A 23,655-nucleotide genomic window follows, 5' to 3' on the forward strand; every position below is an offset into this window, starting at 1 on the left:
AACGCTTCCACAGCACTCTGGTAGAACTTGCTAGATGCCTTAAAATCGACAAAGGCATTAGCGATACCGTAGAGCTCATCCTATTGGCTACGACCAAATACAACAAATCTATCCATTCGGTCATCGACAAGAGGCCAGTCGAGGTGGTTCAGCCTCAATCAAAAAAACCACAATACGAAATACAGGATAGGTTAAAACTCGCCCAGGACAAGCTCCAGATCAGGGAAAATGCTTCCCGACAAAATAGAGTGTTCGAGGTTGACGAAATGTTCCTAGTGAAGTCTGCAAACGCCTAGGAAACAAACTCTCGCCGTTATGTGAAAAAAACCGTTCAAGCGGACATGGGGACCACAGTCCTCATTAAGGGGAACGTGGTCCACAAAGACAACCTAAGGTAGACTGAGCTTGACTATTTTATCGCTCGCCTGATAATTTTTTATTTTTATTGTCTTTTTTTTCAAGCCACTTGGCATAAGTTTTTTGCTTCCATTATTAATTTAATCACGCTTTGGTGGTGGGCTACCCAAATTGAACAAAACTTACAGCACATCCAAATTACACGCTCACAACCATATCCCTGATTTACCTTTATGCCGCAACATCGGCACGCGTCACGGACTATTCTAAAGCCAAATACATTCCAATCGTTGATGGCTAAATGCTAGTATGGGAGGAATTCGCATTTGTAAAACACTCAGCGAATCTCTCGGAATATAGGCGCGTCATAGAAGAAACAAATGGGATGACCGACATGTTCCCTCAATTTCACATGCCGAAATTCTTTATTGTTGATGTCGCCCATCTACGCGACCTGCTCGATTCCTTGAGCATCCATCATAGAGCAGCAAGAAGCGTAGACTTCCTAGGGACCGCGTTAAAAGTAGTGGCAGGAACGCCGGACGCGGAAGACTTTAAAATTAAATTTGGAGAATTCCAATTAACAAATGCAAACAATATGTCAATATTAAAAATAAAGTACAAATTCAAATTAATAAAATTTCCGCTACTGTCAACAAACTTCTGAGGTCAGCTAAAAAGTCCCAAAATGATACAGGGCACCTATTTGAGATGCTTTTAACCTGAAATAGGATGATAACAATGGAGCTGCAGGGTTTAAAGCTGGCAGTAGCACTTGCCAAAGTTAATGTTGTTAGCCCTAGCATCTTAGATCATGCAGACCTAGAGGATGTGTGGATGAAAGAGCCCATCGAGACCGCGATTTGGGATGTTATGTCCGTATCGTCCGTTAAGATTCTACAATCCGTTAACATCTTACACTTTATCATTAAGTTTCCAAAAATTAAGTCGGCCTGCAACAAGATCACCGTTTTTCCGGTGTCTCATTACGACACCATACTTAGGCTGGAAGATAACGTAATTGCTGAATGCGTCGGCAATATCTACACAGTAGAAAACTGCTCCTCGACATCAGGGGCTACATTTTGCCGGCTGGCGCGAAAAAGATCATGCGCTCAAGAGCTCCACGCTAGAGGCACGGCGCATTGCGAGATCCAGCAATGCGACTTACATCCCATCACTTACGTTGATGAGGGGATTGTAATTATAAATGATAGCCCGGCTCGCGCGTGTGTGGATCGGCTTGGCCTATCGGCCGGTCACTCAGGCCCGACGAACCTCGGCCCAACTAAAAGAGATGATCGCCCAAATAGGGTCAGCCGAGGGCGGCCTCATTCTTGAAGGGGGAGTAGTTAACTGAAGTTAACCGCGCAACGGCAGTGTCCGATTACATAAGAGCTAGCTCTGGCCAAACTGCAGACACAGCGTCTGGCCGGATGCCCGTGCATACCCGGCATACACTGCATAATTGCGTGGCCGCTGTGAAACATATTTTCTTAGCTTTAAGTTTCAGTTTATGTTTGAGCTTCATACAATAAAGAAGTCTTTTATTGATACTCCGGCACAGCCGTAAAAGTCAATTCATTTGTCATATTGGTTACTTAGCCTCAAGGGCAGTAGCAACGGAATTAGTAACTCCTACCATAACTTCCAGCAAGAAGGAAGAACCCCCTAGGCAACCACTAGGGACAACCACATTACCCGCATCTGAAGACATCGTCATCAGCAAAGGACCAATAACTACTACTACAACCCAACTTAATTTAGCTTGCATAATCAAAACTAGCTAGTCTTGTATTTGGTAAGCGATTATGATATTTAGGGCTTCGTTTTGTGTGGATCGTGGTGCACTGCTGATGCAGTGCTTTTTTTCCAGCTTCTTAAGGAGATTTTTTTTTTGAGACCTGGCCGCCATACCAGCATTTCTTGCAGTAGTCTGACTATGGGCGTTTAGATCCAGCTCCACTTGTTTCCTTTTTTTTTTCGGTAAAAAGGGCTACAATAGCCTTTTTTGACCTTTTTTCAATATTGGAGTTATAATTTAGCTTCCTTTGCAGAATTAGCCCTAAGTATTTGGCGCTATTACTGAAGGAAAGCCTTCGTCTGGGTAAGCCACTATTCTTCAGCCTCACTCTTCCATCTTGCATAAAATCGAGTTGACAGTTATGTTCATAGAAGAAGGGACGACTCTTTTTAAGGAAGATGTGCCTAGTGAGGACGTCACTGTTCTGCAGATTAGCGGCTGGTCAATGAGTCTTACCAGGTGGTCATCTACCCCAAGAGTCCTCAGGGTGCTGGTTATGGTGTTCGGGAAAATGTTGTTGAAGGCTCCTTCTATGTCCAGAAAGGCTACCAGGGCATTTTCATTCTGAGAAAAGGCTTTCTCTATTTTAGAAATGAGCGCATGGAGGGCATGCCCGCTTTGGGGTTGAAGACGATTCGCGATTGCAGATTTTTTTTGAGAACATTCTGGATGGGTACCCCTCAGAGGAGAGTGACTTGGCAAGGGCTCTTGGGGGCGTTGGCATGGCACTCACTGCTAGGCTCCGACACCGAGGCTGAGGTTACTGTGGTGGAAAATCTAAAGGATGTCTCTGACATTTCTGCAGATAAATCTCCATCACAGTAAGGTGGCATCCGCCGCCCTCCTGCTCCATCTCGCGGAGGATGGAGCTGACGTGGCCCTCATCCAAGAACCCTTGATCCATGGGGACAGGATTGTCGGTTTGGGGGCGTCAGATTTCAGGCTGTACACAGCCGATGTAACAGGTAAAAAGCGAGCATGCATACTCGCAAAAAAGAGCCTTAACATTTTCTTGCTATCAAATTTCAGCAATGAAGATCATGTAGCCGCATCGATAGAAGGCCGCACTTGCTACTCAGGCGGCTTGTGAAAGACAGCGAAAGGAGGAAAATCGACCTACTAATAGGATGCGATGCCAACGCTCATCACAGTCAGTGGGGAAGCACGGACACATATGAGAGGGGTGAGTCAATCTTCGATTTTATCCTCAGCTCTAAGCTTCTAGTGGGTAACCAGGGTTCAGAACCAACCTTCGTCATCAAGAACAGGAGAGAGGTTCTTGTCATTACACTATTCTCGCACTCCCTGGCTGATGCAATCACCAGCTGGAGAGTCCTAGACAAACACTCCTTTTCAGACCACCGCTACATTGAGATAGCCGTAAATTTTGAAAACGTTACCAAGCAAGCAGTTCGAAACCCTAGGAAGGCAAACTGGGAGCTCTATAAAAAGATACTGGATAGATCCCTAGGTGAACCACCTTCAGAGACTATCGAGACTTACGAGGGGCTGAACGCCATGGGTGGAAAGCTTACTGCGACGAGCAAAAGCATACCACAGGGCCTGCCCCAAGAAAAGATTAGGCAGCAGCAGATCGAAGAAGCCTCCATGGTGGACCTCGTCGCTAGCCCCCACCCGTATCAACACAGACGACGCGTGGGAGGCCTATAAAGCCAAACTCAGGCGGTATAACAAGGAATTGCGAAAGGCAAAGAGGGTTGCCTGGGCCAATTTCTGCACCAATATCCAGGAGACATCAGAGGCCGCCCGCCTAAGAAAGATTCTCTCTATTACAGCCCCCATTGTAGGTTATATTAAGAACACGGATGGGCGGTGGACAACCTCAAGCCAGGAATGCCTGGAGACCCTTGTCAACGCACACTTCGCGGGTTGCTCATCGGAGGAAACAACCCAGGTGATGCGTAGCCAGGGTCATCAGGGCTTACTTAACTACCTACTTAGTGACAGAAATCTTAAATGGGCAATAGACAGTTTTAAACCCTTCAAATCTCCGGGCCCAGACGGTATTATACCGGCTCAGTTATCCAGGGCCAGTATCAACCTAAGGAAATGGATCAAGAAAATCTTCAGTACAGTCTTCACTACTGGTATGGAACCAAAGGCGTGGCTGTGCACGATGGTTGTATTCATACCCAAGGCGGGCGAACCATCCCACTGCATCCCTAAGGACTTCAGACTTATAAGTCTTTCATCCTTCCTCCTTAAGGGGGCAGGATGGTTTGAGACTTCAAAAATTTTTTTTTTCCAAAATTTTTTATATAATAGAGCAATATCTCAGGAATATCCTGTGAAAATTTCATATCAATCGGACTTAAGCTCGCTAAGATACAGATTTTCTAGCTTTTTCTCTCCATATACTTTCAATTGCTTTTAAAACTTTAGACGCTTTTTTCTCAAAACAACTTTTTCAAGTCGGTGCGTAACGTAACTCAAAAAGTAATGCTCGGATCTAAATAAAATTTTGCACACATCTTTAATACAATAAATACTTGCGGATGAACTAACGTTTTTTTTTTAATTTTTTTTTTACCATTTTTTCGGGAAATATTGGGCTGATTTTTATGAAAAAATGGTACCTCCGACTTTAGAACCGCGCCAAAAATTCAAAATCGCATATTTTTCTAAATGGTTTCGTTCATCCGCACAAGAAACTAATATTTTAAGTAAATCAATTAAATTTTTTCATTTCCGCCCGACTGCCCGTCACGGGATAAATAATAATTATTTCTTAACAAAAAAATCCTAGATAGTCTCCAAATATAGCCGTGTATCGTGTAAAAAAATTGAAAAATTGTATTCACTCAGAAACGAAAATCGCAAAAATCTGCTATTTTTCAGCCTCTGAAACCATCCTGCCCCCTTAAGACTATGGAAAGACTCTTAAGTCTCCATCTCCAACTACACATTAACCCAAGTGACATCTCATGCTCTCAGCATGGTTACAAAAGGGGCCGATCAACAGAAACAGCCCTCCACGATATCACTATGATCGCCGAGCGAGCGATCAACTTTAAGAAATACGCACTTGTTGCTTTTCTAGACATAGAAGGGGCCTTCAACAACATCTTGCCGTGCTCAATAATTGATGCACTGACGGGACTTGGAATAGACGACCGATCAATTCACCTAATACGGCAGATCCTGGTCAACAGGAGTGTCGAGGCTACTCTTGGAGGTTCGACTATTCGAAGATATGTCAAGAGGGCTCGAAGTTCTGTCGGCCTGGGCGCAAAGGAACGGGCTGGGAGTCAATCCGTCCAAGACAGAGCTCGTGCTGTTTACCAGGAAGTACAAAATACCTAAACTAAGACTTCCGAAGCTCCTAGGAGAATCACTAGTTCTTAGTGATAGTGCGAAGTACCTAGGCATCACACTAGACAGGAAACTGGACTGGAAGCTGAAAACCGCTGATAGGACTAAGAAAGCGGCATTAGCACTCTATACCTGCCGCAAGGCGGTAGGCTTGAAATGGGGAATGTCCCCCAAGATAGTCAGATGGTTATACACAGCGATCATCAGACCAATCTTATTCTATGGAGTTGTGGTCTGGTGGCCAGCCCTAGACAACTCCTTATGCAGGGAAAGGTTCAGGAAGACACAGCGCATGGCGGAGGTCTGTATAACAGGAAGTCTACATACTACGCCTAGCGACGCCCTAGATATTATCCTTGACCTACTACCAGTATAACTGATGGGGGTAAAGATAGCCACTCTGGCGGCAATAAGACTTCGAGAGGCGAATCTATGGAGCAAGAATAGTTTTGGTCATACCAGACTGGACCTACATCACTTCATGCCTGAGGGGGGCACGGATTACTGCGTGCCCATCGACCAACCCACCACTAATTACAGAATCATCATCCCCTCGAGGGAGGAATGGAACGCCCGGATACCGGGACCGGAGGGCTCCATTCATATCTACACAGATGGATCAAAACTTAACGGCCAGGTGGGAGGCGGTTACTTTTGTGAACATTTGAGCCTAAAGGAGTCCTTCAGACTCCCTGACCACTGTACTGTTTTCCAGGCTGAAGTAGTAGCCATTGGGGAAGCACTGGAATCCCCAGCACTAAGGGGCAATCGGGATACGCTCAAGGCACTCGACGGATTCTCGTCCAACTCCAGGACAGTCAATGACTGTCGCAGATCTCTCAACGAGATGGCTGAACAGCATGGCATCTACCTCATTTGGGTTCCCGGTCACAGGGACCACGAGGGAAACTGCACTTCAGCTGAACTAGCTAGGGCAGGGACTACCTGAGAAAGAATTTGTAGGCATACCCTTAACTACTTGCAAGCTAAAGTGCAGGGAGTTTTTTTGACCTGGCAGCCAATAGGAAATGGAGAAATCCCCAGACCTGTAGAACCTCACGTCTGATCTGGCCGACACGCGCTCAGAAAATATCAGCGAGACTTTTTGCTCTCACCAGACCAGACTGCAGCCTAGCGATTGCGGCAATTACTGGGCACTGGCTGATAGGTGAACACGCGGCCACTGGTAGCACTTCGGTGAAACCCTTGCCCCAGCGGTAACACAAGGAGCCCTAGCGGCTCAAGTGGAAGCGGAGGGGTCTTCTATGAACCCCTAGCATCACCGCCATAACCTAACATAACCTATGGCATTTCCGATTAATCAGATATATGGCAGCTATAAGATATAGTCGGCGGATCCCTGCCGTTCAGATTTATAATATGCCTGCAAACATGCTTATATCGACTCGGAAAGTGATTATGATCAAAAATTTTTCAAGACTTTATAGGGTCGGAGATGTCCTTTCACTGATTTGCACACTTTTGACCCAAATTATAATACCCTTGGAAAGGGTATAAAAACCTCTTGACGAGGTAAAAAAACCGGTGAGGGGGATACTTGGATATCAATATTGAGGAAGAAATAATGCTATATAGGTGTTCAAAATTGCACAAAAAAAAATATTTTTATTCTGGACGTGCGATAAAAACAATAAAAAATTCACATGAGGGGGTAAGCAATTTTGTACACCTATGTAGCATTTTTTTCGTTTACACTATTGATATTGGAGCGATGCTACAAACCAACATCGGACCATTGCTCATTTATACTAAACAAATCCCATGAAGAACATATTTTTGGGTTTAAATGTAATACTATTTTTACGTACCATAACAATTACTTGTTCAGTTGGTGGAAGCCGAACCAATATTTCTTCATCGGTTTTGCAATCGTCAATAAGAAAGTTCTCGACACCAATGCAATACTGAAGAGGTTTAAAACGTGCCTGACTCTGCTTACACTGTAACAGGAATATGGTTTCATGGGCTTTACCAACTTTAGGTTTTATGGAACATGTAGTATCCGCAGGGCCCATATTTTTTTCCAAAACTACCCAAGTTGTACCATAATATATATATTTTGGTTTATATCGATTCACAGCTTCAACATCTAGATGCATACTTTGAAGCCGTTTTTTTTTTTCCTTTACATCAAATATGAGGCGGTTGGATGCTCCCTCAACCGGCGAAGACTCAACTCTCCATTGCCATTTAATTATTTTTTTATTACGACAACGTAAACATTGCCCTTTTAAATGTATTGGTAGTTGCAACGTATACTTGTTTCCATTGCAGTTACTAACACAAGCAATGTTGACATTTATTAAGTGTCGAGAAGAAGAAAAAAAAATAGTTTGCTTCGTTGTCGCCGTACGAAGCGGATCAAACTCAGACCTTATTAGTAAAATAACACGCAACGTCTGGTTATGGGGTTGGCTATAGGCTGGAATAATGATACGATTGCCTGGGAAGAATAATATATTTACTTTTCATAATATTTTTACATTGGTTTGCCTTACATGATCCCATATTCTGATGACATATTTTTTTGTTTTGCTTTTTTGTTGAAGTGCAAGACCATTTATACCCCAAGAACTGCATTCCAGTATGAGTCAATGATAAATCCCGACTAGGACTCGCATTTACAGATATAGTCTTACCGCGAAAAACTTCTCTATAATTTCCACCTCGAATAGAAGCAAATAAGCGTTGAGAGGCCAAAGCTAAATAACACTAAATATGCCAGTGTTATAATTGATTTAAATATATACAAACTACTTACGCGAGCAACTAAAGGAGCACGTCGACCAACAATTCTGGCATTAATTCGCACTAACACCATACGATTCAAAGGGGATTGCTGCCGCAAATTAATACGATACCTTGGTATCTTAAGTTCTGGTTTTAAAGTAGCTCCCAAAAAATCCAATAGTTCTATAAAAAAAAGTATTATAATATAAATATATTAAATAATGTTTATAAAGACTAACCCGACTCCGTACTATCGTGTAGGGTCCAGTAGTATTGTATAAAACTGTCCATTGGGCAATGCTGAAAAAATACAGCTCTAAGAACAACCACTTTCGATGTTTCATAGTGAAGTGGCCTGTTTGAATCATGGCACCGGGATATGTCAAATTTAGGTTCACAAGAAATAGAAAAATTAGTTTTTATGAAAGTGTAACTACTTGCTTTTATTTCATTTCCATATATGCCATCGGTTGTAATTATGACATTTATTTTGAAAAATCCATGAGAAAAAAAATGAACTTTCGACGAATGAAAAAAACATTTATCATACGGTAATTCTCCATCAGTGCTGACACCATAAAAAAACAATGTTTTTTTTAAGTCATTTGTTCGATACCAAAGTAAAGCCTCCTGGCGTTCACTTGTATTTGTTTGGAAATAGTCCACCAAAATCTTTTCATTTAAAGTTACTTTTGTTGTAAACCAAACATGATCTAAGGACCGCATAGTAACAATTACTCGGGCATTTCCATAGGCATGAATTCGATTAGTAAAAACGTGCAAACTCGAAAACATCCCGAAATTAAAGTGAACATATGTAATTAGTAAGAATTGTTTCAGCATGATTTGGAACTCGGGTTAATGTATTTTAATTATTTCAATACCTGATTCAAATATATGCTTATAAAAGCATAAGCTGCTTTTCTCAATGTATTATTGTAGGCAACAAGAAAAACAATCGTTTGGGTGCTTTTTTTTGTTCTTTGTTTTAAAAAAAAATTTATTAAAAACAAGAAAGGAAAGCTAACTTCGGGCGGAGCCGAAGTTTATGTACCCTTGCAGTTGAGTCGCAGTCCTCTAGGTGGCGCCACGCATCTTATACTATTAGATATATAGTGGATCATATATAGTTCACCGATCCTTATGAAATTTGGCATATCGAATTATTTTGTCAAAAGAGGAATCCATTGAAATCCCATCCTTCTAACTTGAAAAACACCAAAGTTATGGCATTTCCGATCAATCAGTTATATGGCAGCTATAGGATATAGTCAGCCGATCCCGGCCGTTCCGACTTATGTATATACTGCCTGCAAAGAAGGATATGTGCAAAGTTTCAATTCGATAGGTCTAAAACTGAGAGACTAGTTTGCGTAGAAACAGACAGACGGTCAGACCGACAGACGGAAATGCTTATATCGACTCAGGAGGTGATCCTGATCAAGAATATATATACTTTATAAGGTCAGAGATGTCTCCTTCACTGCGTTGCACACTTTTGACCAAAATTATAATACCCTCTGCAAGGGTATAAAAATAAAAAAAATTAAATAAATATATTAAAAAATATAAATTTAACAACAAAAAAGCAGGTTATGCTAAAAAAATGTGAATTAAAAATCATAAATTTGCAAAATCGGCGTCTATTGAGATTGGGACCATATTACATAAATTTAAGTGAGATCGAAAAAATTCGTTCACACTTTTTTTTTTTATATGCGCCTATTACTTGTTTAATCTTCTCTTTAAGCTTTAAGACTAAATGTCTTGTCCGATACTAGCGGGATGCCGAGATCTCTTTGATCTCATTCTTTTCAAAATCTTTTCAATTCTTTTCAAATGTCAGCTATGTAGGGTATGAAGAACGTGGACAGGAATGGATTCCGGAATGATGAGAGAGATTTAGAGTGAAAAATTCGGCCCCTATCCTTTTAATATGGGAAACAACACGCGAGCATTTTGCACAAAGTACGAAACGGGGGTTGAAACATAACATGCATAACATACATAACAGACATATCCGACATAACAGACATATCTGGCATAACCGAAATAATAGAAATAACATACATAACAGACATAAAAGACATAAAAGACATAAAAGACATAAAAGACATAAAAGACATAACAGACCTAACAGACTTAAAAGACATAACAGACATAACATCCTTAACAGACATAAGAGACAGACATAAGAAACAGATGCGACTTATATTGGTAGCTCTCAGCTGGCTACGGACGTGAAACATTTAGCGGCTATGCCGAGTGGCATAGACATAAGAGACTTAACATACATAACAGATATAACATAACAGATGCGACTTATATTGGTAGCTCTCAGCTGGCTACGGACGTGAAATATTAGCGGCTATGCCGAGTGGCCGGATTTCTGCGCCCGGTTTAGGTCATTCGCACTTGACCAAGTTGCAGAAACTCAGGTGGCTCATTTCATGCCTGCGGGACTCAGCCCTGGAGACTGTGGGAGCGCTGGAGATTAATGATGCTAACTATGATGTTGCCTTTGATCTTTTGCGCAATCGTTACAGTAACCGTCTTCCAGGCTTCCATTATTCTGCCAGACTTCCATAAGAGATCCTGCAGGTAAGGGTGGTTGAGCCGGGATCCGTTGAAACTCTTCGATAGTTATCCGTCATATGCGGGCCCTCATGAGTTCCGCGGCGTCGTCCGAAATTCAAGGGTACCTCCTCATCCAGATCATCTTCCAAAAGCTGGACCCAGCCAGAAAGTGGGAATAATCTCTAGCAGAAAGCAGTGATGACAGCCTGCCAACTTGGGAAACTATGGCTCGGTTCCTGAAACAAAGGTTCCGTACTCCCTGTAGTAGTGACTGGCCTTGAAGACGCTGAATTCACTACGGATGGAGCATCGGTTAATGTTTGCCTAAAGTCACGCCAATTCTGTGTACATTGAGGCAGTTATGTCGCCTCATTTAAGATGACTCCTGCTGACTCCGCAAACCCTTTTGAAGATCGCCCGTCTCCCAATCAAGCACAGGCCTTGCGGCGGTTCCATTCACTTGAGTGCAAGCTGGATCGTCATCCGAATTTAAGGACCCAATATACGTCGTTCATCAAGGAATACTTGGATCTGGGTCACATGTCTCTGGTGCCGCAGGAATTGCGAGGTAAGTGCAGTATTCTCTTCCCCATCACTGCGTCCTGAAGGAAGACAGCTCCAGTTCGACTGCTACATGCTCTGGTTATTCCCTTGATGATGTCCTGATGTCCGGCCCCGTTATTAAAAAATATTAATAGCGTAACATTAAGTATAACATATATATTCAGTTGGACACTTGTAGATAAGCTAGGCTTAAGAGGAACATGATATAAAGATCGAGTGCACGCATTTAATTTTCGTCGTTGTTATTTTCTTAACAAGATACAGCCACCCATAGTTTCAGAAATTTAGAGATAAAATAATGTTATTAAACATTTTGGGACCGGTTCAAATACTTCTTTGAGTTTCGCTGAGTTCTCTGGCGGCGTGGCTTGTTATGCTCCCATCCCCAACGCCTCTTTGTCATATAATGCTTTCGGCATTCTCGTCTCTCTATCTTGGGTTACGAAGCACAGTGAGCATCCCGTGGAGTCGGACATGCTTGAGCTTACTGCCAGCATTACCTCTGGCCAGTGCACGTCCCATGTCCTTTGATCCTCACCACCGCATCGGAAGCATCTCCATCCACTTCGAGAATCGGTCAATCATCACCAACAGAATCGTGCTCCGATGCTTGGACCTCGGCAAAGGTTCACGAAAGTTTAAAATTTAAGCGTGTGTTAGTAAATGCCTGTCTACATTTCCATAAATAAGATTATGTAGAAACATGACACCCAGCATCGTTCTTCGGTATTGATGGTAAGTTGATTAGTAAAAGTCTACTATGATAAGAGGGGAGGTGAAGATTTGCAACCCAATTAAGTCCCCTAAGAGCGAAAGTGAGGAATGTTTTTTATTTGTTGTCTATATTGAGGACTCCAGACACACGATCCATACTCAAGAATCGGACGGACTAATGATGTATAAAACGTTTTAGTATGTACGGGCCATAAAATTCTTTTGACCATTGTAACGAACTGTTTTTTGCTGTTTGGTGCTCGCAACAAATGCCGCGGCTAGCTCGTAGAGTCACAAATGCCGCGGCCGATCCAATACAATGCCGAATATCAAGTGCATAAAAGTAAGAGCTTGCGCAGAAGCTCCACCGAAGCTCCCAAAGTGCATGCGCTACATAAGAACAACAAAGCATGCTCCCAGCATGCGAATCTGGGAGAATCAAAGAATGTGGAACTGCTGATAACGGGCAATTAGTGGACCGCAGCGGCTAGTCACACTGAAAGAACTAATTTGTAATAATTACGATATTTGATGCACAAGTCCCAACACCCTTTATTTTTATAATGGGTACAAAGGGTGAATCTCACCGGCTGCTCAGCTCAGTCGATCGACCGCACGTTCTCCCGTCGTTCCCCAGTCACCGTTACGGGTTGGTGCCAATAAACACGTGCCACCAAAGTTTTCGCCCAGAAGGACGTGTGGTCTTGGCTAACAGTTCCCTCCGTTTAAACTCACGTGCTCCAGTTCCAGGCATTTGCCGGGCAGGATACGTTTCTTGGCGCCTGGCGCCGGATCAGGGCATGAAGGGCCTACCTACCCCCCAGGATACGCCCCGGTTCCGTTCGCTATGGCTAGGATCTATGGCTAACCAAAGGTTTGGCGTCGAGTCTGGATCAGGAGTCTCCTGACTTAACCGGGGTGACCCTGTTTGGTTTTACTGTTGGGCTTAAGTTCCCGAGCTGTCTACCCCTCGCTTTACAAAATCACTCCTGGTCGCAACGGTCAGGAATCGACAAGGCGTACGCCAGACCGATCCGACGCCATTGCTATGACACCAGGATACCTGTCGTGTCCGGGAATAAAACCAACCCGACTCGATTTACCCTTAAATCAGACTCGGCTTCAGTTCGGCAGTTGCGCACTCGCTCTAAATCCCGCACTTGAGACTGCCGGACTTACCCACAGGAGGTCCTTCAGCCTATATAAACTCTCTTGAAAGTTTGGCCTCGATTCGCTCCAGTGGCCCTCCATATAGGCGCCTGTTAATCCTTGGCAATCTCGCTTCCTGCCTTTAATCATTCGTTCCTCTGTTCTCGCCGTTAGTCCTCCGTTAGTACCCCCGTACCCCCCCCTCTCCACGCCCCCTTTTTAAACATTCCAAATGCATTTCTGTGTTTCTGCTGGTTCTTCTGCCCCCGCTGCTGTCCCCTCATTCCGTCTTTATTCCGGCATTTCTTTCCTTCCATTCTTTTTAAAGGCAGCCGCGCTGGCCCGTCAGGAACCATTACGTTCCACGGTGATTCCTCTTTCTCCTTCTTCAGTGCGCGCAGCCGGGCTAGCTATACCTATCTTGGCGTGTGGCAGATCTAATCTCCTCACACCATCTTTTAATAAAACCAAGCGCACCCATACCTTTATTAACCATGGTAGATATATGGTCGGTAAATTTAAGTTTCAAATCTAATAGGACACCCAGATCGTTAACTGGAGTTAATCGTTCTAAGGCGGTCCTATAGAGAAAGAACATAGCCTGGTGAGGACTAGATCGGTAAAAAGACATGAGTTTACATTTCGATCCATTAAGCTTTAGATTATTTGCTAAACACCAATTTTGAAGATTATCCAGATCGGATTGAAGTCTAGACTGGGCGCTAGTGAATTTATACTGAAGGCATAGCTTAACATCATCACTACAAAGGTACAAGTAAATTAGTTAAGGCAAGGGGCAAGTCGTTAATAAACAGTGTAAAAAGTAGGGGTCCAAGATGGTCCAAGTCACATCCTATAAGGAGGCCTAGGTTGAGCCTTTCGCTTTTAAGCTAATATGCAGGCCATTATTTTATATATCTTACTAATAGCTTTACAATGGTGGAGGTTTATCTGCTGTAACGAACTGTTTTTGCTACTAGCTCACAGAGATTGAGGGTACGATCCACCCAATTTATAGATTCGACGTGATTGCCCGAGCCCAGAAATAACACGGAATGCTTCTTTTTAAACAAATCCCCTTTATTGTCTTTACTTTACAAAAATAAGTGAATCTCACCGGCTGTTTGGCTCAGCCGACCGACCGCTCGCCCTCCCGTCAATCTCCGATCCCGCTGCGGGTTGGTGCCAATACACACGCCCTCCCAAAGCTTGCGCCCGGCAGGTCGTGTGGTCTTGGTGCCTGGCACCGAAACGGCTCACGGTTCCCTTCGTTCGGACTCACGGACTCTGGTTGCGGGGCCTGAGTTGTGGCTGCTGTCTTCTGCGCTGATCTTCTGCTGCCATTGCTCGTCTGTCGCCGCCGCTCCATCGTCGTCGCTGCTCTTTTGACCCTGATGCTCCCTCGACGATGCTGCTGCTTCCTCTTTTTCGCCGTCGCTCCCTCTTAGTCGCCTCTGCTGCTGCTGCGCCTCTTTTATGGGTGCCGTGGACCTTCGGAATCTTTGGCTCGCTGTGATTGCCCTTTCGCCGTGGCCGGCACCTAATCCGTGTTAACAGACCGAGTGGCTCACCTCCCAGGCATAGCGGCCGGATCAGGGCACGAACGGCCTACCTACCGCACAGAACACGCCCCCGGTCGCTTTCGCCACTCGCCTCCAAACACCTGCGTGCCTACGCTCCGCAGGATCTATGGTAGGCCAGAGGTTTGGGCGTCGCGTCTCCTTTAACTCCAGGTGATACGCTGTGCATACGCTCCAGCGCCTGGATCAGGATTCTACTGACTTTCCCGGGGTGTCCCTGCGTGGTTTTACTTGTGGGCTTGAGTTCCCGAGCTGGCTATCCCTCGCATTACAGGATCCCACCTGGTTCGAACGGGCAGGAGCAGGCAAGGCGTACGCCAGACTGATCCGTCGTTGCCGCTACTACACCAGGATACCTGTTGTGTCCGGGAATAACTCCACCCGACTCGTTTACCCTTGGGCCTCAGTTTTGCCGCGGGTCCTTGATCCTTTTCCCCTTACTCCTTGCTTGACTTCGCGTACCGCCGCCGGACTTACCCACAGGGGGTCCTTAAGCAATAGCGATCAATAGATCGAAGATCCTTGCTCACTCGCTTTAAAGCCCGCACTTAAGACTGTCGGACTTACCCACGGGGGTCCCTCAGCCTGTACTCCTAATTCCTCCAAGGAAACTTTCCTACTCAGACTTACCCACGGGGGTCTTTCACTCAACTGTTCCAGCTTCCCCTCGGTCCTGAATTGCTCCAGGGGCCCTCCATATATAGTGCCAGAGGCGCCCGTTAGTCCTCGCAAATCTACTTCCTGCCGTTAATCCATCGCTCATCTACTTTCTCCGTTAGCTTTCTCGAATTCACGCCGCATTTCTATCGGCGGGCTTCCTTTAGTTGCGCCCCCCGTTTGCCCCGCTCGGGCCTCCGATCCGTATTGTTATTGTGCAGGTCAATCCCCCAGATATCCGCGCGCGCACCCCCCCCCCCCCCCCCCCCCCCTTTGTGAATTCCCAAAAAGCATTTCTGTGTTTTCTGCATTCTCCTAAACACAGCTGCCCAGTCGCGGGCCTCCTCCCTCTTTCGTGCGCGACGCCGTGATGGTTCCTCTTGCCCCTCGCTGCTGCCCCCGCATGCCGTTCGTGCTCGACGCATTTCTCCCTTTCTGTTTTTCTAAACACAGCAGCGCTGGCCCATCCGACGCTGCAGTGCTGACTTGCTTGTCACCCCCCCCCCCCCCCCCCCCCCCGCTGCTGCCCCTCTTGCCACCATTCTCCATCCATTCCGGAATGGATTCCGGAATGATGAGAGAGATTTAGAGTGAAAAATTCGGCCCCTATCCTTTTAATATGGGAAACAACACGCGAGCATTTTGCACAAAGTACGAAACGGGGGTTGAAACATAACATGCATAACATACATAACAGACATATCCGACATAACAGACATATCTGGCATAACCGAAATAATAGAAATAACATACATAACAGACATAAAAGACATAAAAGACATAAAAGACATAAAAGACATAAAAGACATAACAGACCTAACAGACTTAAAAGACATAACAGACATAACATCCTTAACAGACATAAGAGACAGACATAAGAAACAGATGCGACTTATATTGGTAGCTCCCAGCTGGCTACGGACGTGAAACATTTAGCGGCTATGCCGAGTGGCATAGACATAAGAGACTTAACATACATAACAGATATAACATAACAGATGCGACTTATATTGGTAGCTCTCAGCTGGCTACGGACGTGAAACATTTAGCGGCTATGCCGAGTGGCCGGATTTCTGCGCCCGGTTTAGGTCATTCGCACTTGACCAAGTTGCAGAAACTCAGGTGGCTCATTTCATGCCTGCGGGACTCAGCCCTGGAGACTGTGGGAGCGCTGGAGATTAATGATGCTAACTATGATGTTGCCTTTGATCTTTTGCGCAATCGTTACAGTAACCGTCTTCCAGGCTTCCATTATTCTGCCAGACTTCCATAAGAGATCCTGCAGGTAAGGGTGGTTGAGCCGGGATCCGTTGAAACTCTTCGATAGTTATCCGTCATATGCGGGCCCTCATGAGTTCCGCGGCGTCGTCCGAAATTCAAGGGTACCTCCTCATCCAGATCATCTTCCAAAAGCTGGACCCAGCCAGAAAGTGGGAATAATCTCTAGCAGAAAGCAGTGATGACAGCCTGCCAACTTGGGAAACTATGGCTCGGTTCCTGAAACAAAGGTTCCGTACTCCCTGTAGTAGTGACTGGCCTTGAAGACGCTGAATTCACTACGGATGGAGCATCGGTTAATGTTTGCCTAAAGTCACGCCAATTCTGTGTACATTGAGGCAGTTATGTCGCCTCATTTAAGATGACTCCTGCTGACTCCGCAAACCCTTTTGAAGATCGCCCGTCTCCCAATCAAGCACAGGCCTTGCGGCGGTTCCATTCACTTGAGTGCAAGCTGGATCGTCATCCGAATTTAAGGACCCAATATACGTCGTTCATCAAGGAATACTTGGATCTGGGTCACATGTCTCTGGTGCCGCAGGAATTGCGAGGTAAGTGCAGTATTCTCTTCCCCATCACTGCGTCCTGAAGGAAGACAGCTCCAGTTCGACTGCTACATGCTCTGGTTATTCCCTTGATGATGTCCTGATGTCCGGCCCCGTTATTAAAAAATATTAATAGCGTAACATTAAGTATAACATATATATTCAGTTGGACACTTGTAGATAAGCTAGGCTTAAGAGGAACATGATATAAAGATCGAGTGCACGCATTTAATTTTCGTCGTTGTTATTTTCTTAACAAGATACAGCCACCCATAGTTTCAGAAATTTAGAGATAAAATAATGTTATTAAACATTTTGGGACCGGTTCAAATACTTCTTTGAGTTTCGCTGAGTTCTCTGGCGGCGTGGCTTGTTATGCTCCCATCCCCAACGCCTCTTTGTCATATAATGCTTTCGGCATTCTCGTCTCTCTATCTTGGGTTACGAAGCACAGTGAGCAGCCCGTGGAGTCGGACATGCTTGAGCTTACTGCCAGCATTACCTCTGGCCAGTGCACGTCCCATGTCCTTTGATCCTCACCACCGCATCGGAAGCATCTCCATCCACTTCGAGAATCGGTCAATCATCACCAACAGAATCGTGCTCCGATGCTTGGACCTCGGCAAAGGTTCACGAAAGTTTAAAATTTAAGCGTGTGTTAGTAAATGCCTGTCTACATTTCCATAAATAAGATTATGTAGAAACATGACACCCAGCATCGTTCTTCGGTATTGATGGTAAGTTGATTAGTAAAAGTCTACTATGATAAGAGGGGAGGTGAAGATTTGCAACCCAATTAAGTCCCCTAAGAGCGAAAGTGAGGAATGTTTTTTATTTGTTGTCTATATTGAGGACTCCAGACACACGATCCATACTCAAGAATCGGACGGACCAATGATGTATAAAACGTTTTAGTATGTACGGGCCATAAAATTCTTTTGACCATTGTAACGAACTGTTTTTTGCTGTTTGGTGCTCGCAACAAATGCCGCGGCTAGCTCGTAGAGTCACAAATGCCGCGGCCGATCCAATACAATGCCGAATATCAAGTGCATAAAAGTAAGAGCTTGCGCAGAAGCTCCACCGAAGCTCCCAAAGTGCATGCGCTACATAAGAACAACAAAGCATGCTCCCAGCATGCGAATCTGGGAGAATCAAAGAATGTGGAACTGCTGATAACGGGCAATTAGTGGACCGCAGCGGCTAGTCACACTGAAAGAACTAATTTGTAATAATTACGATATTTGATGCACAAGTCCCAACACCCTTTATTTTTATAATGGGTACAAAGGGTGAATCTCACCGGCTGCTCAGCTCAGTCGATCGACCGCACGTTCTCCCGTCGTTCCCCAGTCACCGTTACGGGTTGGTGCCAATAAACACGTGCCACCAAAGTTTTCGCCCAGAAGGACGTGTGGTCTTGGCTAACAGTTCCCTCCGATTAAACTCACGTGCTCCAGTTCCAGGCATTTGCCGGGCAGGATACGTTTCTTGGCGCCTGGCGCCGGATCAGGGCATGAAGGGCCTACCTACCCCCCAGGATACGCCCCGGTTCCGTTCGCTATGGCTAGGATCTATGGCTAACCAAAGGTTTGGCGTCGAGTCTGGATCAGGAGTCTCCTGACTTAACCGGGGTGACCCTGTTTGGTTTTACTGTTGGGCTTAAGTTCCCGAGCTGTCTACCCCTCGCTTTACAAAATCACTCCTGGTCGCAACGGTCAGGAATCGACAAGGCGTACGCCAGACCGATCCGACGCCATTGCTATGACACCAGGATACCTGTCGTGTCCGGGAATAAAACCAACCCGACTCGATTTACCCTTAAATCAGACTCGGCTTCAGTTCGGCAGTTGCGCACTCGCTCTAAATCCCGCACTTGAGACTGCCGGACTTACCCACAGGAGGTCCTTCAGCCTATATAAACTCTCTTGAAAGTTTGGCCTCGATTCGCTCCAGTGGCCCTCCATATAGGCGCCTGTTAATCCTTGGCAATCTCGCTTCCTGCCTTTAATCATTCGTTCCTCTGTTCTCGCCGTTAGTCCTCCGTTAGTACCCCCGTACCCCCCCCTCTCCACGCCCCCTTTTTAAACATTCCAAATGCATTTCTGTGTTTCTGCTGGTTCTTCTGCCCCCGCTGCTGTCCCCTCATTCCGTCTTTATTCCGGCATTTCTTTCCTTCCATTCTTTTTAAAGGCAGCCGCGCTGGCCCGTCAGGAACCATTACGTTCCACGGTGATTCCTCTTTCTCCTTCTTCAGTGCGCGCAGCCGGGCTAGCTATACCTATCTTGGCGTGTGGCAGATCTAATCTCCTCACACCATCTTTTAATAAAACCAAGCGCACCCATACCTTTATTAACCATGGTAGATATATGGTCGGTAAATTTAAGTTTCAAATCTAATAGGACACCCAACTAGATCGGTAAAAAGACATGAGTTTACATTTCGATCCATTAAGCTTTAGATTATTTGCTAAACACCAATTTTGAAGATTATCCAGATCGCTAGTGAATTTATACTGAAGGCATAGCTTAACATCATCACTACAAAGGTACAAGTAAATTAGTTAAGGCAAGGGGCAAGTCGTTAATAAACAGTGTAAAAAGTAGGGGTCCAAGATGGTCCAAGTCACATCCTATAAGGAGGCCTAGGTTGAGCCTTTCGCTTTTAAGCTAATATGCAGGCCATTATTTTATATATCTTACTAATAGCTTTACAATGGTGGAGGTTTATCTGCTGTAACGAACTGTTTTTGCTATATTTTGCAAATGCAGCGACTAGCTCACAGAGATTGAGGGTACGATCCACCCAATTTATAGCTCGCCCTCCCGTCAATCTCCGATCCCGCTGCGGGTTGGTGCCAATACACACGCCCTCCCAAAGCTTGCGCCCGGCAGGTCGTGTGGTCTTGGTGCCTGGCACCGAAACGGCTCACGGTTCCCTTCGTTCGGACTCACGGACTCTGGTTGCGGGGCCTGAGTTGTGGCTGCTGTCTTCTGCGGGGTGCCGTGGACCTTCGGAATCTTTGGCTCGCTGTGATTGCCCTTTCGCCGTGGCCGGCACCTAATCCGTGTTAACAGACCGAGTGGCTCACCTCCCAGGCATACGCCGGGCAGGATATGCACCTCGCTGCTTAGCGGCCGGATCAGGGCACGAACGGCCTACCTACCGCACAGAACACGCCCCCGGTCGCTTTCGCCACTCGCCTCCAAACACCTGCGTGCCTACGCTCCGCAGGATCTATGGTAGGCCAGAGGTTTGGGCGTCGCGTCTCCTTTAACTCCAGGTGATACGCTGTGCATACGCTCCAGCGCCTGGATCAGGATTCTACTGACTTTCCCGGGGTGTCCCTGCGTGGTTTTACTTGTGGGCTTGAGTTCCCGAGCTGGCTATCCCTCGCATTACAGGATCCCACCTAGTTCGAACGGGCAGGAGCAGGCAAGGCGTACGCCAGACTGATCCGTCGTTGCCGCTACTACACCAGGATACCTGTTGTGTCCGGGAATAACTCCACCCGACTCGTTTACCCTTGGGCCTCAGTTTTGCCGCGGGTCCTTGATCCTTTTCCCCTTACTCCTTGCTTGACTTCGCGTACCGCCGCCGGACTTACCCACAGGGGGTCCTTAAGCAATAGCGATCAATAGATCGAAGATCCTTGCTCACTCGCTTTAAAGCCCGCACTTAAGACTGTCGGACTTACCCACGGGGGTCCCTCAGCCTGTACTCCTAATTCCTCCAAGGAAACTTTCCTACTCAGACTTACCCACGGGGGTCTTTCACTCAACTGTTCCAGCTTCCCCTCGGTCCTGAATTGCTCCAGGGGCCCTCCATATATAGTGCCAGAGGCGCCCGTTAGTCCTCGCAAATCTACTTCCTGCCGTTAATCCATCGCTCATCTACTTTCTCCGTTAGCTTTCTCCAATTCACGCCGCATTTCTATCGGCGGGCTTCCTTTAGTTGCGCCCCCCGTTTGCCCCGCTCGGGCCTCCGATCCGTATTGTTATTGTGCAGGTCAATCCCCCAGATATCCGCGCGCGCCCCCCCCCCCCCCCCTTTGTGAATTCCCAAAAAGCATTTCTGTGTTTTCTGCATTCTCCTAAACACAGCTGCCCAGTCGCGGGCCTCCTCCCTCTTTCGTGCGCGACGCCGTGATGGTTCCTCTTGCCCCTCGCTGCTGCCCCCGCATGCCGTTCGTGCTCGACGCATTTCTCCCTTTCTGTTTTTCTAAACACAGCAGCGCTGGCCCATCCGACGCTGCAGTGCTGACTTGCTTGTCACCCCCCCCCCCCCCCCCGCTGCTGCCCCTCTTGCCACCTGTCTTGGCGGGTGGGAGATCCAATCTCCTCACACTTCCCCCTTCTACGGGAACGACAGATGCTTCGTGGTTCTACCTTCATGTTTGTTTTTGTTTTGGTTGTAGTTTTTTTTTTTGTTTTTGACTTTTTTCCTTTATGTGTGCATTTTTTTGTGTGTGGATACCCTTATCCACTTCCCCCTTCTTCGGGTGATGTTAGGGTCGTTCCCCTTCTTATTTTCCTATATGCTGTTGTAAGTACAGTTATTTTATGTATATGTTCTCCCTCATCCTTTTTTTTTTATATACATAGGTATATACTTTTGACCCGTATATATTTCTTCATTTTTATCATTACTTTCATATATAATTTTTTTCTTTAATATTTTTCTAGTATCTTTTCCTTTTTTTTTGTTTTTCTTTTCAAATATAATTTTTTGTTTTTTTTTTGTTTATATATTTTCTTCTATGCATATTTATTTCATTTTATTTTCTAAATTTTTTTTTTGAATTTCTTTTGATATATATATATTTTTTTTTTTATATTTTTTCCATGCATATTTTTTATATTTTATTTCCTAAATTTTTTTTGAAATTTCTTTTGATATATATTCTTTTTATATATATTTTTTTCCATGCGTATTTTTATATTTTTATTTTTCTAATATATTTTTTTCTTTTTTTAATATTTCTTTCTAATATATATATTTTCCTTTTCATATATATTTTTTCCTTTTTTTTGACTTTGTAATTGTTTTGTTTTTCAAATCTTTATTGTATATTTTATCTTTTTTTTTTGTGTTATAGTTTTCGGGTGACGCGTATTCCGCTCTGTCCTCCGCGCACCCGAAAACTCACTTGCCCAATCTGCCAGACCACACTCCACCGGTCCGACTTCTTCCTCCTCCTCCTGGCCTCTTCCTCCACCTTACTCCTCAGCTCTGGCGGCCAGTTGTGCTCCGGCACTGCTCCTCCATCTCCTGCCGATTCTGCTCTTTTGAGCACCGGCCTCGGAGGCCTCTTCTCCGGGCAGGAGATTTGCCTCTCCAGCCTCGGCCTCTCCGTCGGGGCTGGCCACGCCGATGAACCTCGCGTCCATGGCTCCTCCTCTGCCTCCTTCTCCTTCGGCTCCTGCGGGTGGGTGGCCTCGCTGGCTGCCACTTCCGGCTTGGCCACTCCCGTGGCCCCGTCATCCTCCTTATTCTTGCGTCCAGCGCCTCTTTCCTGGCCCAACGGCCCCGCCGGGTGGCCCTGCTTTGCTGGCATCTCCGGCGCGCCGCTCTTCGGAGCATCGCGGCACGTCCTGCAGCTTCCGCCGCCTTCCATCGGCGGACCGCTTCTTTGGCCATCCCTTCGGCCAACCTACCTCTGGCCCTTGCCAGCGCCAGGGTGGCGTCCGCCTCTCTCCGGACCTGGCTCATCCTCCTCCTCCTTTGCAGTGCCTGTAGCTCCAGGCTAGGCCGGTGGTCCTCTTCTTCCACCCTGGCTCTGCCCACCGGGATCGCTCTCTCTCCGTTGGCCCCCTGGGCCATCACCGGGCCGGACGTCCCATCCTGGCAAGTCCAGGATCTCCAGGGCACTCTCGTCGGAGCTGACCATCGGCGATGCGTGGGATGATGTCGTGTCCATTTTTTTGTTGCTAGGTAAATTAAAGAAGGCCGGCCGGTGTCCATCGCTGTCTTTTTATAGGCCTGCTGCCTGGAATAGATCTGTTCTTGCGGTTCTTTTGTCCTCTTTCCATGCCCCCTTTGTTGGTCTCCTCCTTTCTCCGGTTGTTTTTTTTTATTTTTTTATTGTTGCCCTTATTGGTGATTGTACATTCTCCTTTTCCTTCTTTCCTACGCTTGTATTGCCAATTCCTCCATCTGAGCGTTTAGCTCACTTACGTGGGCTCTCTTTTCTTTCTTTGTGCTCTCGTGACGTAGCACGGCGATCACCGGCGAAATAAAACTCGTCACTCTGTATAGCCCGTCGTATCTCGGCGCTAGTTTCGCCGCGAAACCTTCGGCCGCTTTGGACAAATGGTGTTCTTTTGCCCACACCATGTCGCCGAT

The 23,655-nt window shown here is 45.9% G+C and overlaps 1 protein-coding gene across 1 annotated transcript; it reads right to left on the minus strand.

The window, feature by feature from the left end:
- Positions 1 to 7,771: 7,771 nt before the first annotated feature.
- On the minus strand, positions 7,772 to 9,159 carry LOC26514915. The gene is made up of 4 exons (XM_014903581.3): positions 8,485 to 9,159; positions 8,277 to 8,428; positions 8,014 to 8,217; positions 7,772 to 7,958 (listed from the first exon to the last, which is right to left on the minus strand). Exons 1-3 carry the CDS (start codon positions 9,086 to 9,088, stop codon positions 8,137 to 8,139), a joined length of 837 nt encoding a protein of 278 aa, XP_014759067.2. The 5' UTR covers positions 9,089 to 9,159; the 3' UTR covers positions 7,772 to 7,958; positions 8,014 to 8,136.
- Positions 9,160 to 23,655: the final 14,496 nt, after the last annotated feature.

This window comes from Drosophila ananassae (genome assembly GCF_017639315.1).
Source record: "Drosophila ananassae strain 14024-0371.13 chromosome Y unlocalized genomic scaffold, ASM1763931v2 tig00000098, whole genome shotgun sequence".
Classification (NCBI taxonomy): Eukaryota; Metazoa; Arthropoda; class Insecta; order Diptera; family Drosophilidae; genus Drosophila; species Drosophila ananassae.